The 19,219-nt window shown below is 37.2% G+C and overlaps 2 protein-coding genes across 2 annotated transcripts; one reads left to right on the top strand and one right to left on the bottom strand.

The window, feature by feature from the left end:
• Positions 1-10,779: 10,779 nt before the first annotated feature.
• LOC143877669 (uncharacterized protein At5g19025-like) lies at positions 10,780-12,325 on the top strand. The gene has a single exon (XM_077379855.1). The coding sequence runs from the start codon at positions 11,433-11,435 to the stop codon at positions 12,114-12,116; it is 684 nt and encodes a 227-aa protein (XP_077235970.1). The 5' UTR covers positions 10,780-11,432; the 3' UTR covers positions 12,117-12,325.
• A 2,108-nt stretch (positions 12,326-14,433) lies between these two features.
• On the bottom strand, positions 14,434-19,096 carry MYR2 (Homeodomain-like superfamily protein). The gene is made up of 7 exons (XM_077379854.1): positions 18,659-19,096; positions 18,328-18,532; positions 16,935-17,011; positions 16,795-16,852; positions 16,623-16,704; positions 16,470-16,539; positions 14,434-15,514 (listed from the first exon to the last, which is right to left on the bottom strand). The coding sequence occupies exons 2-7, from the start codon at positions 18,527-18,529 to the stop codon at positions 14,789-14,791; spliced, it is 1,215 nt and encodes a 404-aa protein (XP_077235969.1). The 5' UTR covers positions 18,530-18,532; positions 18,659-19,096; the 3' UTR covers positions 14,434-14,788.
• Positions 19,097-19,219: the final 123 nt, after the last annotated feature.

Raw genomic sequence — 19,219 nt, 5'->3', positions numbered from 1 at the left:
TATCCAGATTTCTGTTGTTCAAAAGGCCTTTCATCAATATGGAACGCAAGCTTTTGCTTCAACTACTGATACTATTGTTGGGTTTTTCATATCTTCTGTCTTTGAGCGCTGTTCCTCTATCAAGTAAGATATTAGGTCTTCTTTCATAGATTTAAAGACAATATTTGTGTTAGATTTCAATTATACTGATGAATATGAATATGGGTCTTTCTCTTTACATCAAAGACTTGATTTCTTATGTGGGTTTACTTGCAGGGAGCCTCATGTTAGTGAATCAAGACACAACAATTGGAGAAACGTTAATGGTTGAGGAAGAATTCATACATGGACGGATGGAAATCGAAAGGAATGACTATCCAGGATCTGGAGCAAACAACCGCCATGATCCAAGGCCTCCAGCCGGAAGAAGCTGAATCCACCATTTTTCATTATCTTCGTCTCAACAGGAGATCTCAGGCAGGCATAGTCACTAGATTTGGTCTAGGCACCAATAAATTTAGGCATTTTCTCGTGTCTGTTTATCTTATTTGCATTTGCTTTTACATATCTGACGAATTGGCACGAGTGTTATGACTAATTGTAGCAAGACACTATGTAGTATATAAATCTCACAATTAACTATGATAATCAATGTATATTAGCATAGATTAATCATCGGACCATGTTATGATCGCATTTATCTCTATTGAAGGTAAGAATGGTTAAGAAAACTAAGGGGCCAATCATTCCCCCCCCCCCAAAAAAAAAAAGGAAAACTATGGGGCCATTTTGGATCTAGGGAAATAACAAATTTATGGAAAAAGATAATTTTTTTAGACCAAGAAAGGTTGAAATTTTTCTCGGAAACAAAGAAATTTTTGATTTGGGGTAAAATAGTTTATGGAAAATGAGTGACCCAAATCCTGGATAAATTTCCCACAAGAAAATTTTCTTCTCCATCCTAACAGCCCCTAAGTTTTATGATTGTCTGCCGCTTTTTGTGCTTAGTGATAGGGACTGTTGATATGTTATACCTGTTAAACTACCAGTTACTCCAGAAGTTTAAGCTATTGGAGAAGACATTATTCAATTTTGTATACTTTAATACTCCCCCTCACGTGTGGCCCCCTCTTTTGGGTTTGGCCTACACGTGGCACATGTGGCCCCTCTTTTGGGTTTGGCCATTGTATGTGGATTCTACTATCAGGGAGGTTTGAACCCAGGCATTGAACCCAGGCATTTGCTCTGATACCATGTTAAACTTACCAATTACTCCAAAAGCTTAAGCTATTGGAGAAGGTGTTATTTAATCTTTTATACTTTAACAATACCATCAAAGGATGACCTAGTGGATTCAGATCTAATACTGAATTGAGATCTCAATTGCAAGATTGAGTTGCGCAAAAATCAATAGCTTAAACACATAAACATCTTTTTCATCATGTTTGATTAACAGTCCTTTCTGTCGCTAATGAATCATTAACTTTCTTTTTTATTTATTAAAATATAAATCCAATCAGTATATTGCTTGTAGTATAATGTCTTTTTCATCATGATTAATCAACGGTCTAGTATCATCTGATGATGGTGGGACCAAGGGCTTTAGGCCAGACTTGTGATGACCGACGATATCTACAGGCCTGATCACCGTACACATGAGTGGGTCCATCCATACATTATTGTTTTGGTTAAGGAAAACAATAACAACTCAAAATCAAAAGGTTTTTCTCAGAGAAATTTCTTCTAACAAAAGAACAAGTTTTCTATGCTAGTTTTAATCGGTCACAAATGTGTACTTAGAAAGCTTTCATATAAATAAAAGAAATTCAATCCCTTGTTTTGTCATAGGTCCTATAGATGCTATAGTCTGTGGGCAAGAGATTCTCTTCACGAGTAGGATTGAAATGGGTATTGTATGTCATCAAGAACTGTATAACCTCTTTGTTTAACATAAGAAATAGGTATTGTAAGCATTTTTTATATTTCCCCCCTCTGACGGATAAAATCCCCCCCTTTAACGTTATCTGTTAAGTTTTAAAGGCAAAGAAAAATATTAAAGGGGATGAATTTATTCTCAAGCAGTGAACCATTCTCACAGAAACCGTTGGGGGGGGGGGGGGGGGAACGGTATGGGCATCAAATTCTCATACCAATTCCCTCCGTAAAGAGAATGACAATTCCTTTTCTGATGTTTGGATATTTTTTAGAATAAGGGAATCGTATTGATATTCCCATCTCCTCTCCCAAATTAACCCTCTTCTCTCACCAAAATGATTTCTCAAGCTTCACCCAAACCCACTTTAGTTCTTCTGCTGGCAATCATTCTGGTCAATCAAAGACCATGATCAATAGAAATATCCAAATCCAAACCCTAAGGAAGAGATAACAATCCTATTCTTCATTGCCCAAATCAGAATTCAATTCTTCTCTATTGCCCAAATCAGATTTCACCACCTTCTGTTACGAACCCGAATCGGTTCGTAACGCGATTGATCTTCTTAGAGGGAAGATCAGCCTCTCGATCCACTTCGAGGGAAGGATCAGTCCTCCTTTGTGCACAAGACACAATTTCTCAAACTAGTTTCTTCATTCATTGATTTTCATTATAGTAGCATGTGTTTATATAAAGCACTCCAAGTTAAACATAAAAAGATCTAGAGAGATCTTATGATAAATATAAAAATAACTATATAAAGATTATACTAATCTAAATTAGTATTCTAATCTATCAAGCTACTAAAGATATCAGATCTAGTAAGATATGATCGTATTCTATAAAATAACAAAGTAGTTTATTCCATTCTAAATGGGACCCATTTAGGCACGTATCATTCCACCCCTCTTGAAATCAACCTTGTCCTCAAGGTTGGAGATTAAGAATTGGTTAGTGAAAAATGAGATATTGTGTCCCTTTTTTCTTCCCTTCGTCTTGTAATTAGTCATCATTATCCATGTCGTCATCAAGAGTTTAAGCGGCTCCATTTTAAAACTGATATCATCGGACCTTTTGTCAAAGCTCTTTCGTTGCGTTTTTTTTTTTTTTTTGAATGGTTTGGATGGTGATGCACGGATGGTTGTGGATGAAAATCTTTAAGTTGGCGTTGGACGGACCGAGATGATTGACAGATTTTCCGGTGGCGAACTCGTCGTAGTCAACGACATTGGAAAACAAACGGTGATTTTCTTTTGTGGCTTCTTCAGTTTTGCTTCTATGTGCTTTCCTTCTCCATTCTTCTTTTCTCCACTTTTTCTGTTTCGCCGTTTCTTTTTTTATCGTGCATGCCTTTTCAATCTTTGTCACAATTTTGTCCAAGCCTTCCACAAACCGTCGATGTCCTTCCATCATTTCCCAAACGAGTGCTTTGATCTTCTGAAGATCTCCACGCATGGATTCCCAAAACTCCGAAGACGTAGCCATGGCGCAAGATCGACCGCTCTAATACCAATTGTTGCAAACCCGAATCGGTTCGTAACGCGATTGATCATCTTAGAGGGAAGATCAACCACTTGATCCACTTCGAGGAAAGGATCAATCCTCCCTTGTGTAAGAAACACAATTTCTCAAACTAGTTTCTTCCTTCATTGATTTCCATTACAGTAGCATGTGCTTATTATATAAAGCACTCCAAGATCAACATAGAAAGATCTAGAGAGATCTTATGATAAATATAAAAATAACTAAATAAAGATTATACTAATCTAAAGTAGCATTCTAATCTATCAAGCTACTAAATATATCAGATCTAGTAAGATATGATCTTAGTCTATAAAATAACAAAGTAGTTTATTCCATTCTAAATGTGACCCATTTAGGCATGTATCATCTTCTCCTTGAGAAAATCAGAGGGACCCACAATCCTCTTTTAAAACTTTTCAATGATTGAGTGCACATATATTTGTGGAGAACTGTTGGAGATCTTTCTCCAAAGACTCTATTTTCTTCTTTACAACAACTCAGCTTTTTCTGCTCTTCCTTCTAAAATTGTCTCTCCATGAAACTGAAGATTATTGATGAGCACATTTATGTGTGAATTGTAGGTGTATAAAGCATGCATATTTTATGTTTAGAGCGGTACTACTAAGGTATTTCTTGTGTGTTTTTGTGTTTCAGGGGTATACTTGGAAAAGTGTTGACTTGGAGCTAAAGAAGATCAAAGATTAAAGAAAAAAAAATCCGAATTTTCAATGTTGGCCGAATCCAAGATGCAACCTAGTGACCGAACCTACTTTGTGCAACACTAGATTGGCCGAATTCAATATGCTTTCTTGCTGGTTGGCCAAAATTGATAATGCCACCCCTTATTGGCCGAATTTTCTTTTGGCTAATTCACCCCCTTGTTGGGCGCCTCTCCCTTTTGATAATTCACCCCTTTCCCCTTTTGATGTTAGGGGTTTTTTTGGATACTTCCCTAGTTGGACATTTTTGGCTTTCCTTATTTACCTTGTTTCTTTCTTTTGTAATGTAAATAAGAAAGGGAGGAGGAGGATTGGGCAATTTTCCTTTGTGGAAGATATCTTTCATCTCTTAGATTTAATATTGTAGGGAAGTTGTGTGTTATTTTGGAACCATCCAAAGAGAGAGAGAGGGAGAGAGAGGTGATCGGTTTTGGTTGGTAGGAAAGTAAACAAATATTATATATGGGATAGGGGTGGTCGGCCAAAGGAGACTCTCTGAGGCTACCACTCTCTAAACTCTCACTCTTTTATCTCTCTCTCTCTCTCTCTCTCTCTCTCTCTCTCTCTCTCTCCAAACCGTCGACCATCCAATCCAACTATCAAGGCAAGGAAGGAGGAGGATTCAGCCATTGAAAGAGGAGGAAACTAAGTTTTTCTTACTTTGTTCTTAATTTTACAATTTCAATTCCAATTCAATGTATTCTTGTTACAATTTCAATTAAAGAAGAAGTTACTTTTATTTCTTTCCCTTCTCAAGTTCTTAGATGACATTTAAAGTTCTTTGTTTTTGTTTCTTTCAAATTCCCCATGAGTAGCTAAATCTTAATTACTTAGGATTTAGATGAAGCCATGGAGAAAGAGAAAGATTAATAATTAAAATAAATGGTGTGAAAAATAAAACAATATATAGGCGTTTATATTTGTGACATCCCAATCATTCATACCATTGGAATTTATCCTTTTGTATGAGTAATTGTTGATGAACCTTTATTGATTCTTTTATAATCTTTAAAATTGGAGTGTGTCTTTGATAAATTACTCATGGGAAATGACATCCTTTGATCTTATCTTCCACTGACCGAATTTATTAAATATACAATTCAATACAAAAGTTGTTTTAATCATTAATTTAATCTAAACCCATGGTGGATTCTAATCCTAAGTAATATTTTACAATTGAATTCTATTTGTTTTAGTTAAGAAATCAATCGAATTTTCAAATCAATCTAGTGTAGTTTAATTACAATCGGATTTTCTAATTCAAAGTGGTGTTAAATTTCGGTTTTAGTTTTTGGCTTTCCAATTAAGTGAAGTAGTCGAATTTATAAATAATTAAATCTGAAATTTTTAGTTAGATTAGATAATTAATAAAGATCTCTTGAATAGTTGTGCACTTTGCCTAAGAAAAGAGTTTAAGCTTTAATCTATCTCTTCCCTGAGTTTGACCCGTATCTACACTCGATCCGTGCACTTGTTAATTTATTATAACAATCAATTACAGAGAGGTAGGGTTAGGGTATCTCCAACCAAACCCTATAAACACCACCAAGAGCAGACTAAGGAAAAGAAAACGCTAGTTAAATATTCTTAAATGTGGATGATGAGAGATAGAAAAAACATGGTATTTTGTTGATATTCAACATAATTTGTCATGGGTAGAAGGAAGAAGATGATGAGAGATAGATTCAACAAAAAAATTTATGGGTAGAAAAAGGAAGAAGATTATCAGAGAAAGAAGATTATCAGAGAGAGAGGAGGCGTCGCTTCTATTTGACAGTTGTTTTGGAGAGAGAGAGAGAGAGAGAGAGAGAAGGGAATCAGAATACCACCTATTGGGGTGGGTAACGATATCCACCCTAGATTCCCACGTTATTTCTACTTTGCGTCCTCATTCCCTTCCCTAATTTCGTTCCAAACGCATGAATCCGCCAAAAAAGAATGTGACTCCCATTCTTATTCCCAAATCCGGCGATCCAAACACGCCCTTAATGAAATGTATATCAGCCTATAACTATCAATCTTAGGAATCATTAAACAAAGCCGACAATTGACTCTAAACTTTCAATGAAATAATTTTTTATAATAAGTAGGTCTATTTTTAGTGAAATTTAAATTGATTCTAACCCTCTAATTTGTGGTTGTGAATAATATGGGAGACCTTCAATTTAGGATAATATCCATCCAAGTTAACCGGTCATAATTTCCCACTAAATCATGGAGAGAAAATTTGTCTCAAAAAAAATTTTCCACCAGAAAAGTTTTTCTTCCAAAACAAACAAGGCCTTGGGTAGATTTAACAATTGCTAGAAAGAGAAAGATAAGCATATGAATTCCATTCTTCTTGTTTGTTTTTCGTTCCCGGGTGTTTCACGGGTCTGCAACTAGTTACTTAAAATGCAAAAAGTGTTACTTTCACTCTCATTTTTTAAAGATATTTATTTGTTGGGATTTGCTCCGTCCTTCTACGAAGGCATTTCGTGGATGGGCTGTTGCATGTCAGAGCAGCCACCTCGTGAATGAAGACAAAATCTGATTAAAAGTGAGCCTGTGTTGCTGCTCTCACATGCAACGGAACATCCGCGGAATGCCAAATTATTAAAGACACTTTATAACAACAATTTTGCCATGCATCCTTTCTGCCTCGTGTAGCTGATCAGATCTTCTGGATCAATGAAAAAACTTTGAAAACGGGATTCCGTGTTGAAAATAAAAACAGGATGGACATAACCGTTGATTTGACCTTTTTAGAAGTGTATTCAATGCTTTTATGGGATTTGAACTCCCTTCCTTTGTCTTTTAGTGGACGTGGACGTGGCTCCATTGATTGATGTCCTTTTTTTTCCAAAACGGATTCCGGTTTTCCTAGAACAAATAACAACCATAAGTCCACCCAAATGCCATTGAGAACACTTTGATTGAGTGATCCTAAGCCATTATTCCATTAAGCCTTGTTTACGGCTCCACCAAGAAAAGTTAAACCTATAATTTTTGTTTTAATTCATTCGTTTTCGGATGTGCATTAAGTTTATTTCTAGGAAAAAAATTTCTTGAAAAGTTCTGTCACGGAGTTTCTTTTCATGGAATTTTTTTTCAACAATTTGGTTCACATCCTTCAATTTTCTGGAATATAAATTCTAATATTTTGAGGTGCACTTACAAGAACCCAACGGCAAGGTTCCCACATTAGATAGATGTAAATTACTGCAATTGTGCCAACTCTACCCCGCAAAAAATGACCAAAATGCCCATATCTCATAGAAAATGATCAAAATGCTATTATCTCATAAAAATGACAAAATATCATATTCCATAGAAAATTGACCAAAATATCTCTCCCTTGAAGATAATAACAAAAATACCTATTATTTGTGAGGTAGAGGTAAATAAAAGAAAAGGTTATTTTGGTCATTTTCTATGAGATAGTATACTGGATATTTCTCCATGAGGTAGTAGATTTTTAGATAATTTTTATTTTGTTAATTTTATTTATATGAGTAGATAGGGGTATTTTTATAATTTTATTTTAAAAATGGGTGTTTTGGTCATTTAATGAGGTAGGGAAAAGTTTTTTTTTTTTTTTTTTCCGAGAAAAATAAAATCCATGCATCCACATACATGCCCTTATCTTATGCATGAGATCTCACATACATGCCCATGTTGACCAAACAATCGTCTTTTGCCACTGAAAGTGAAGGCCACTTTCCTTTGTCATAAAAACTCCACAAAAAAAAAAAAACCAAGAGTCTTTCTCACATCCATTTGTTTGTCCTTTTTGAAGAAGACGTTATTGGAAACAAAGGGTGAAATGGTGGCAAGTCGGTGGATATAACAATTCCCACTGTTGACCGGTTCTATGATTAAAGCCCAATTTTTCCGATTCTGCAGTTCGGCCTATGATTTATCATTCATGGACGTTGATAAGATCCTTCCATTTCGCAGCACCTTAGGATGGCATAGCATTAACATGAATGGCGAGGTTCAAACGAGGAAAGGCTTACGGTGGATACCTAGGCACCCAGAGACGAGGAAGGACGTAGCAAGCGACGAAATGCTTCGGGGAGTAATCCTCAGGTTCTTATAGCACTTTAGAAGAGAACCTTTCAAAGTAAAACAAGTGGTGCATTTATCATTTCTTTTACTAAGCAAATGATAAGCTTTCAAAGTTAAACAATTTTTTAACCTCATAGTTTCGTTGACCAAAAATTACACTGATCAAACAATCCTAACCGCACGATACTCTGCATGCAGATAAAAGGTAAAGATAATGGGTACAAATTTAGAACTATGGCCAATCGGTAATGGGGCCCCCCATTTTGAGTGATATTAAGACCTTTAGCTTTCTACATGGGTCAAAAGCTTTAAGACAAATGAAGGCAATGAGATGACTTGAAACAAATTTCTTTTTTTTTTCTTTATCTATTTTACAGCATTGATAGTCATTCTCATGAGAATCTCATTATACATAAAAATTAAAAATTAAAAATAAAAAAAAAGAGGAAGGAAAATGGACATATTTCTGTGAAATGAACGATTTTCATGTGTTTTGTTTCAGGGGAAATTGGGCCATTACAATTTTTCTCTCAAACAAGAGAAAAATGCAATAATGTAAAAATTCGGGTTGATTCCAATTCTTTTTTTTAGTAAAAGCTCAACCCAAACCCAAACCCAAACCCAAACCCAAACCCGGCCCAAGTTACATTTGATGACATGATTCAATGAAGAGCCCTTTTTTGGCTCTTTATGCAAGGGCTCCCTTCAATCTATCATTCCTCACTTAATTTATGATTTTTGTTAAAACTTTACCATTCTATGCACTATACAACGCTCATCATATAATTAAAGTCAAATTGAGGCCTTGTTTGTTGGAACCGATTGTGGGCCCCAAACTAATCAGTTTGGGGCCCACAATCGGTTGTCAGGATCTAAAATGAACACGGCCTTATAAAAGTGACAATTCCTAGAAAAAAATAAGGCCCTGTCACTGCCAAACGAAAACTGCCTTGAGATTATGGCAACTGATTGTGACTGCCAAACCAATTATTGGGCTCAAAATTACGTTTCAATTTGAGTCCAATAGGTTTAGCATCATAATCGGTTGTCATAATCTTAAAAAGAGGTAATCAGTTTGGTGTATGACCGTATAAGTACTAATTTTTAGCATGGTTTGAAATTTCGGTTTCGGCATATATTTCGGACTTAGCTGAAGCCGAAATTCGGTAAAGACGCGCGAAATATATATTTTTTGGGGCCGAAATTTTGTAAAGGAATAAAAAATTAATATATTTTTTTGAAATTTCCTAAATTTCGACTGAAATTTGGTACTTTTAAGTAATTTCGGATTTCAGTTGTTTTGGATTTGGTGTTGAACGTAATCAATTTTGGATTTCGGTCGAAATTTAAAATCATGATTTTGAGAACCGATTATGAGTCCAAAACTGATTATTTGACCCAAATTTACGTTTTAAGTAAAATAATCAGTTTTGGACTGAAATAGCTACTCAAAATCCAAAACAAAACCTAGGTTTTAATGTCACGGTACGGTGTGGGTTATTATTATTAGGGCTGCAACTCGGGTCAGGTTTTGGAGAACCCAACCCTACCCTCGGGTCGGGTCGGGACGGGTTTTTTTTTCGGAAAACCCACGATTCCCAAACCCGGCCCTACCCATGATAAATCTCGGGTCGGGTCGGGTTTTTTCACGTTGACGTAATTTTTTTAGAAAAATTCTTGTTTGACAAGGCAACTCAACTCATAGAAGCAGAAATTACACTCACATTACACTTGAATCAAACAATGATGTAATCAAACAATGTTGTAATTACAATCAAACAATGCTGAATCAAACACTTGAATCAACTCAACTCAGAGAAGCAGAAATTACACTCACATCCAATAACAGTGGGTGCATGAGTTTTCACTTTTAACTTTTAACTAACAATAGAAAAAGATGTACATACTATAACTTATGTAACTCGGGTCGGGTCGGGTCTGGCCCCTTCAAACCCGGCTCGACCCGAGATTCATGCGGGCTTTTGAATGCTCAACCTGGCTCGACCCGAAACCCATGAAACCTGAACCCAACCTAGGCTATTTTCGGGTCGGGTCGATGCGGGTCGGGTAAAACCCGGCTCGAGTTGCAGCCCTAATTATTATTAACTTATTAAGTTCATGAAGGCGGTTCACATTAGTCTTGAAAATGCAGTGCATTTGTACTGAAGGGAAACGCGTGTGGGTCGACTTTTAGTCATGGCGTGAAATAGAGGATTGACCAGTTTGAGAGAGAGAGAGAGAGAGAGAGAGAGGGGGGTATAAATTGGATTTCATCTCTGAAATCCACGCCTCTTTCCACTCGTCATTGAGCTGCATTTGTCTTCGCCTACAGTGAGACGAAATCTCTGAATTCAAATTGCTTTTCTTTTCTAGTTCGAACATTAGATCTTTATCTAATCGATTTCAGAAGCCTTATTATTCGTACTTTCGGCTTTCGATCGATCAGGTGCACTCCCTCTCTCTCGTTTATCGTCAAACTCTTCTCTACTTCTGAATCTGGAGATCTGTTTACTAACGTTTGAGAGAATCGCCGAATTAATATTCAGATCGGATTTTTCTACTTCATAAAAGTGCGGCGGTTTTGGATGTTTGGAACTGGTTCAGATTGGTGTGATCAGAATTCTATTTGAAATTTTGAGTTCCGATCGATCAGGTGCTCTTCAAAAGCTTTTTTTAACCCTTTCGATTGGATTTCTTTTGCTGGATTTTGATTCTCATACCGAAGTTCGGTCAGATCGGTTCGACTGCAGTTTTTGAGTTCTGATCAAAATTCATTTCTGTAGCTCTTTTTTTGTGGCAATCTTGATTTCCGATCGGTTCTAGTTCGTATTGAAAGATTTGTTAGTGGATTTTGTTGGATCGAGGTTCTGATGCCTTAAACGTCCTTTGAATGAGTGGATTTTGTGATTTCTCAACTAAGTTGTGTGTGGATCCTTACAGAATGATTATCTTTTGTTGAATTTGGTATTTCGGGATTGATTTCTGCAAGCTTTGATCAATTTTGCTTAAAGATTGATTTGAATACAAGATATATTGACAAATTTGTCAATCAAGATTTGGATATTGTCTGTGACTGTGTTGAATTGGCGAAGCAGCATCGAAATTTTATGTTACCTGGACTTCATCTTGCTTAGGAGTCAGTGATTGTTAGTAATCGCGGTGAGATTTTGGTTTTTTGAGTTCAAGTATCTCAAAGTGTGATTTTTTCCCCTATTAGGCTCCAAATAATGAACTTACCATCGGTTGATTGCCGTGGCTTGATTGAGTTCTGCAAATCTTTTGAGCAGCATAGGAATTCATTAGCCACTACGGGCCAGCGAAACAACCATAATCACTCTCGTAATAAGAGACACAGCATTTCTTTAAACCCTTTGTCCCATCCCTTCTGTGACCACTCGCCTTTTGCTGCCATTGACATCATTATATTGCTTATGGTACTAGGAGCTTTGGGGGGTCTGGCTGTTCCATACTTCAAATTCATTTTCCGTGAAGTTTCTGAGCTTCTTCCTGCAGTTTTTGTCCTCATCGGTGATGTTATATATGACGCTCCTATTGCTTATGCTGTTGGCTTGGTTGTAATGTTTGTGACTGTGATTGCCGCATGGGAGATCTTCCAATACCAATCTCGGAAATGTGGGAATCCTTACTGCAAGGGTCTTCGTAAAGCTGTTGAGTTCGATATCCAGCTTGAATCAGAAGAGTGTGTTAAGTACATGCCGCCTATGCCAACACTTGCATATGGAGCCCACGCACTGGAATTAGGGCAGGATCACAAGGAACTAGAGGCTGAATTGAAAAGGATGGCACCACTCAATGGGCGTACTGTTCTTATCTTTCGAGCACCTTGTGGATGCCCTAAAGGTAGAATGGAGGTTTGGGGGCCTAAGAAAATTCGTAGAATTAAGAAGTAGTTAGGTCATTTTCTATTTGTTGTTGTTATGCTATAGTAATAAACACTAAGTACTATAAAGCATCTAGATGGTTCATTAGTCTCTACTCCTTCCAAAATAAGCGACATCCAGTGCTCTTATGATTGTCACATGTGATGGGGGCTGTTGGATCTCCGTCAGTGTTCATTGCATACACCAACCATAATTTTAGTTACCATACTACTACTTAATCTCACATATGAATAAATATTGCGAGTTAGTTAATTTGGATATAGGTGGAGAATTGAATGAACTCATAATTTTGGTACATTTTCTCTGCTGCAATTAATTTGTTCGTCTGCACTTCATTTTCTCAACTCATTTTCACTGTGCATACGAAGAATGATAACTTCTCTTGTAGTAGATTGGTGTTTTTTAGGTAAATTTAGTGATTCCTTCCTTTTGTAGGTTTCTAGTGAAGACTGCTTAGGACGCATGGTAGTGAGGTGATTCATGTTTCAATTGTCTCCATTTAAATCATACTTTTCTAACCGTATTCTTTTGTGGATGAATTGATCATAAGCAATCAGAACAGGACATGTGTTTTTAAAGGAAGACGAGTGAAAGTAATTGAATGGGCAATCCAATATAATAAAGAAGTTCCGAAATAAAAGCCATCAGACTCAATGTTCTAACACTATCTATACCGTTTGTCTGCAGTTTGGAGTAGAGTCGGTAACCGGTTTCTCTTTGACCGTTCTAGGATCAGAATGGATATAGCCAGTAACAGAAACCAGCAGTCGACTGCCAAAACATTTGGGAACTATCCTTTCTTTTTAACATTGGAAAAGATTGTGTAGTGTAATTCAATTTCTAATTGCAACATGGATCAGGATTTACCAGAACTTGATTTTCCAATTTTATCTCCTCTTATTTTGATAGTCGAATTACCATATACAACAATATGCAATTTCAGTTTCACTCAATCTGCGACAATTACAAGCGTAGAAGGTACACCACAAACCAGGCATCTATAAAAATCTAATAGTGAACATCTTAGAAACTCTATACTAGTTAAATCTAAAACACAAAAAGAAAATCATGTGGCACCTTCCCATTCAAAAAAAAAAAAAAAACATGTGGCAGCTCTTGTGATTGAGACCTTAGGGATTTATTTCTCATACTTCCATAAGAATTTTCTCTTTTTGATTTAAAAAAAAAAACAGTTCTCTGTTTTGAGAAACAACCGTAGAGGCTTCGTAAATGAGGAATTACGCAAGAAACAGAAATAGGGGATAACTCCAACACAATAACTAAACAGCAAGCAGAAAAACAAAGGCAAGCCATTCGCCTAGTGGAAGCATACAACACAAAGGTGTGCAAGAAATATTCATGGGATCTCTGTTAAAAAAGATATGCGCAAGTATATTGAAGTTTGAAATTTTCAAAATGGAACTGATTGCAGTAAAAGTTTGTCTCTGAACACAGACCTTTCATTTACAACTACCATCAACATTCTAGCTGTGATACCACCGTAAGCACACATTTAGGGGGCTCATAGAGCTATATATGGGGGGAAAAAAGGGGCGGAGATCGTCCTTTCTACTCATAGCAGAACCTGCGATTGTTGTCCATGGAAGGAACAATAGTTGGAACTGGAAGAACATCCCTTTGTAAAACATTCTCTAAAAGCCAATGATTCCTTCGAAAGCAAGAAACTTCCCAGCACAGACTCAATATTAGTCTTTGCATATATTAAACCATGAAAAGATGAGGGAAAGAGAGTTGTTCTGTTCTACCGTGCGAGTGTATTCTAGCGAGGGAGTTCTTCTTCATAAGTTGGGGAGGGGCAAGTGAAGTTGGTATCCAGTATTCAAATTTCAAAGTCTAGGATCCAACTCGAAAAAATCAGAAGTCAAAGCACAGTTCCTGGTTCGACTCAACTGGTTTATGATAAAATTGGAATTGGAATTGGCACTCAACAGGCCTGGCAAAACCAGGTGTGCCCAGTTCGAATGCAATCAACAAGATTTGGAATTGTGATGCATGTAAGAAGCAAATGGTTAGCAGATGTACGATTTATTAGAACTGCAGAAATTTTGACAATGAAACATTGCATGGCCCACTTAATTGCAAAGTTTCATCTGATGTATGTTAAGCATGGCATTTTGGGAGTATGCCTGGAGAGTATTTGTTGCCTATGTATGTAACTACATGGTGTAGATGATACATAAATTAACTTTCACAAATCACTTTATGAGTCTTCATTCTTTTCGACTGCAATGCAATACAAGTAGATTATAGAGCAACTTCAGAAATCAAGAATTATTCACTACATAGATTGAGGTGTATCCTGTCATAATATGAAAGCTATTGCTATGTGTTTATTCACAAATAAGCATTTTACACTTATTGAAATTTGAAGCAGTAACATGTGCCTCTTTGGGCAATCTCTGTTATTCAGTTCTGAATGCAAATCTTGGTTCCTCTCTAGATGCCTTTTTTTGAATTCACTCTTCCACTTATGCAAACTCTCCTCTTAACTCCTGCTCTTCCGTGCCACTTGTGATTGCAGTACTGACAGGCATTGGATTGCTACTACTTAACTGTGTCAAGTTCTAGAACTAAAGCAATTGATTTTGTAGTGAAATAAAAAAACAAAATGTCCTTTTTCTCATGGACACATCTCTTACTGCTACACCCTCCTTACCCTCTCAACTCCAGCTGAAACCATTTAAGTCGAACTGTTTGCAACTCGAAGTACCATCATTTTCATCACGGGCATTTAGATCCAGTTGTGGTGATAGGTAAGGCAATATTTGCCCTTTTGATTGCTTCCCGTTCTCTATCTGATGTGCAGATCTTTTCGTGCTTGGTTGTTCGAGGAAAGTGTCCTCCTCTCTTCCTTTCCGTCTTCCCTCAGAAGATGTGCTGCCACTTCCTTTTTCTCCTTGAACCCTAATACTCCTAGATAAATCACTGGATGCCCCTGGTACTGGGAAAATTATCCTTTCCGAAGAAAAGTTCTTGCCCCCATTCAGGTCTTTGCACCATGCAGGTGTGGTTTCCTCATGTCGGGAGTCCTCTCCAGTTTCTTTTGAGAGCAGGGGTTCATTACCATGAAATGTTCTCATCCCCAGGCCGACATTATGTATTTCTTGGTCCTTTTGGGATCCCTCACAGGTAGTCAAGCAACTATCCATTGAGCAATCTGCAATCTGGGCTGTTTGTGTGTGCTGGATGCACATATTGGGCATTTCTTTCAACTCAGAAAAGGCAGAATTGTGGCATTCATTGGATACCTTGGAGACCATTTCTGAGAGTTGCACTTTGGCTGCAGAACCTAAATTCTGTCTCCCGAGTGTCTCCTGGGCTTTCTCTAGCACCGACTGTAAATATTTTCCCTGTGCCTCTATTCGAAGCTGTAAGTGTCTCTGCACCTGTTTCAAATTAGTACAAATTCTTGTCAGAATGCCATTCTCAGTTACTATAATCATGAACTGTCCTGAGTTTACAGTGCAGAGTAGGAGCCAAGATGATTGTGCATCTTGAATAAGGAATTATACTAAATTAGCATTCTGAAAAATCTAGCACAACTTTTCAACATTTTCACGGATTGACAAGGTTTCATAGTTTCTCAGCTTTTGCTGGAATTATCAACACTACTAAGATCCAAACCGGTCAGTGATAGGGACTATTAATAGATCACTGCTAGAAAGCCTATGACAAACAAAAACAGTAATTTTTTTTAATTTTTTCCACGACTACTGGGAGGATTGCAAAGCTCCTTTCTCAGATTTTAAGGTTCGCAATCATAAAGTTTTTTTTCCAATAGTGTATTTTCATGTGGTTTTGGAAAATAAGGTGTATTGAGCTATGGATACCTTAACATTTCGTAAAATAGCACAGTAAAACTTACAGTATAAGAACCTTCAGGTTTTGGTATCTTATTCATGAAAAATAAAGGTTATTATCCCATAGTCTTAGGCAGTTACTATTTTTTTGGGTGACAAAGAATTTTAGTTTCTCCAATAGATGAAGTACTCTCAGAAGCTCTCTTTTTTATTTTTTTGAATGATAAGTACTTTCAGAAGCTTTCTGAAAGAGCATTTAAAGAAACTCAACACGTAAATAACCTTAGGAAATTTTGTTATTTTCCTTTGGTATGTAACCATGAGATTGTTTTCAGTGATACATTCTCATATTTAAAAGGCACTGTGTTCTGATCATCTTTGAAAATACTTGGGGTTCCAGTCAGTTTCAAAGATCTCCATAAATTGACTATCTTGTGAATTTACAGTTTCTTCAAATTCCACAAGACACTTATTTCAACACATTATAGAGATTTCTTTACTTCTCTTTAAATAGCACAGTACCTATGTTTTCTGGACCTACCTCAAGCTGTTCATGTAGCCTTCTCTGCACCTCAATTTGCATCTGTAGTGTTTCACTTATCTGCAAGCTTCTGAAAACCAAAATCCTACCTTCAGTGAAAAATTCATTTTTACAGTGCAAGCATTTCCCAAAAAATTTCTCTTGTCCTCTTACTTGCTTGGCTGGGACCCATGATTTGTATTGCTTGTAAGTGCTCCACTTAGTTCAGACATCCTATCTGCTTCTGACATACTACCTACAGGAGACAAGAGATAAATGTATAGTTAATACTTCGTTGAGGACGTCCAAAAGTCCAAGATTGATAACTTTGATTTTGTCCTGTTACCGTTCTTGTTACTCCCAAAATTAGCTTGTGCATGAAGATTTTCGCTGAGCCTGTACTTCTGCTCCCACAAAACCCAAAACTTAGTTTGTGGCATATAATCATTGAAATCTTTGAACTAGAGCCGAGAGCCCTATCATTACCTGAAGATGGCTCTTTAGGTGGTATAAGGTAAGTCCCGGAATTCCCATATGCCTCAAGATTGTTTTCGGGGTAGCCTCTGCGACAAGAAAATCTTAAATTATCTGCAGTTTATTAGAAATATTTTCTTACGAAACCTATATATATATATATATATATATATATATATATATATATATATATAGAGAGAGAGAGAGAGAGAGAGAGAGAGAGAAAACGGTTCCTACACATATGTGTAGAGAGTTCTCTACACACTAGCTTAAAATACAGTGGGGGCCCACATTGTTTGGGTGATCCAAGCCATCCATTTTAAAGGCCCTCACATAGATAGGGTGTCTATAAAAAATCAGATCCATAGGATCATCCCAACCCTACGATTTGTGGAGGTAAAATGGATGTCTTTAAACCTTCACAAATTAGTCCATTTTTTGCCTCCACAGTTCGAATGGTTAGGATAATCCTATGGATCTGATTTTAAGTCGTCGGTGTAGCTAAGTTAGCTACACGTATGTGTAGCTACACTTTTCTCTCTCTCTCTCTCTCTCTCTCTCTCTCTCTCTCTCTATATATATATATATATATATATATATATATATATATATGGGGAAGGTGTTTGTGAGCGGCCCCTCATATAAGCTTATATGAGGTGACGGCTAGAAACACGGTGGGCCCACATTTTTGGGGTGATCCAAACCATTCATTTCATAGGCCCTGATATAGATAGGTTGTGCCCAAAAAATCAGCTGCATAGGATCATCCCAACCCTTCGAATTGTGGAGATGAAAAATGGAAAATTTGGGCAAATTTATAACTACCCATTTTCACCTCCACAGTTCGAAGGGTTGGGATGATCCCATGGAGCTGACTTTTTGGACACACCCTATCTATGTCAGGGCCTATCAAATGAATGGTTTGATCACCCCAAATATATAAATATATAGTGTGAGCCCCATCAGTTACCCCTAATGTTATTGATGAAGTGACCCAAACCTATGCATTAGGGTGGGGCCCACCATATTAGACACTCCGAAAGCAAACGGCTTGAGGTTCTTACAATTGATCAATGGTAATCGAATAGTAAACTAGTGCTTTAGAAGACCAAAATCTATACTCTAGTGTGTGTGTGAGTGGGCGTGTGCGCGTGCGTGTGTGCCTGTGTGTGGTGGTGGTGGTGGTGGGGGGCGTGATATGATATCATCAGTCATCACAACCATTTTTTGATAATTGCACAAAAGCAGGGAACTGTAACAACCCTTGACAGCTCTTTAAATAACATAAGACAAGATGGGTTACTGCAATTATCAAAACATGGTTGTGATGATATCATTGCCACACACACAGTATATATCTGTTTCCAGGGTTCAATCTTCTGTGTTGGTTTCATTATATACTCACTGTCTGCTCCTCCAAGCTGACGGACTGCTTCTATGAAGCGCTCATGAAGCTCTGGTGTCCATTTTAGTCTAGGCTTAGCATCGGTTGAAAGAACCAATCCTGCATCTCCTTGAACATTTGTACTTTGCAGAAACAAATGCCTCTCTGGAGGAACGGATGTCCTCGAAGGCTGGAAACTGTTCTTGCCTTGATGATGATACATTTCCTATGTTTAGAACAATTGCAGTGTTAAGTCAGTAGGAAAAACCATAACCCTGACAAACCAAATTAAGTGTGTTTGAACCAGAAGCCTGACAAAACAAATTTAGTTTAAGGGGGTTTGAGTTACTACCTCTTATTCTCCCCGCCTCTTTTATATCTCTATACTCTTCAAACCTGCTTGATTCCCAATGATTTGAATATGCACTACTTCTGAAAAGACAAAACTTAGTATCCTATCTTCTTCTGAGTTGTATCCTTCGAAAATTAAAGCTCTGCTACTTCATCCTCACCCCTCCTTATGATCTTTGACTGCCTCTGACAAAGCCAAGGACTCTCGAAGCCTGTCACTTATTAATAAGGCAAGATTAGAGGCAGCATAGAATCTAGGACATAGCCGACAAAAGAAGGGCGGCCCAATCCGATCTTCACAGCAAAACGAAAAGTGATCTTGTCCTTCCTGCTTTGGGTGTCTGTCGACCAACTCCCACACCTCTTTTCTCAGCCAATACTCATTTAAATACTACAGAACTTCTTTCTGCAGTCTCATTGCACAAAGGACTCCACGCCGGAACAACTTACACCTTGCAATGGGTATAAGAATAGATCCTTGGAAGCTTTTTTTTTTTCCTCACATTGGTCCCATATGGCAAAAGTAGGAACCATATACCCAATAACAGTAATTTTTTGACCT

The sequence above is a fragment of the Tasmannia lanceolata genome, unplaced genomic scaffold (genome assembly GCF_043159265.1).
Source record: "Tasmannia lanceolata isolate RefF3 unplaced genomic scaffold, GAP_Taslan_0.1 ptg000005l, whole genome shotgun sequence".
In the NCBI taxonomy this organism is placed as follows: domain Eukaryota; kingdom Viridiplantae; phylum Streptophyta; class Magnoliopsida; order Canellales; family Winteraceae; genus Tasmannia; species Tasmannia lanceolata.
This window is presented reverse-complemented; position numbering and strand designations above follow the sequence as displayed.

Bases quoted from the DNA above. Each gene is read 5' to 3' on its own strand.
- LOC143877669 (XM_077379855.1), top strand. From the start codon at position 11,433: ATGAACTTACCATCGGTTGATTGCCGTGGCTTGATTGAGTTCTGCAAA.
- MYR2 (XM_077379854.1), bottom strand. From the start codon at position 18,529: ATGTATCATCATCAAGGCAAGAACAGTTTCCAGCCTTCGAGGACATCC. The intron at 17,012-18,327 runs GTGAGTATATAA...TTCTTGTCGCAG, and splicing joins TCAGCTTGGAGGAGCAGACA to AGGCTACCCCGAAAACAATC. The intron at 15,515-16,469 runs GTAGGTCCAGAA...AATTTGAAACAG, and splicing joins GGCTACATGAACAGCTTGAG to GTGCAGAGACACTTACAGCT.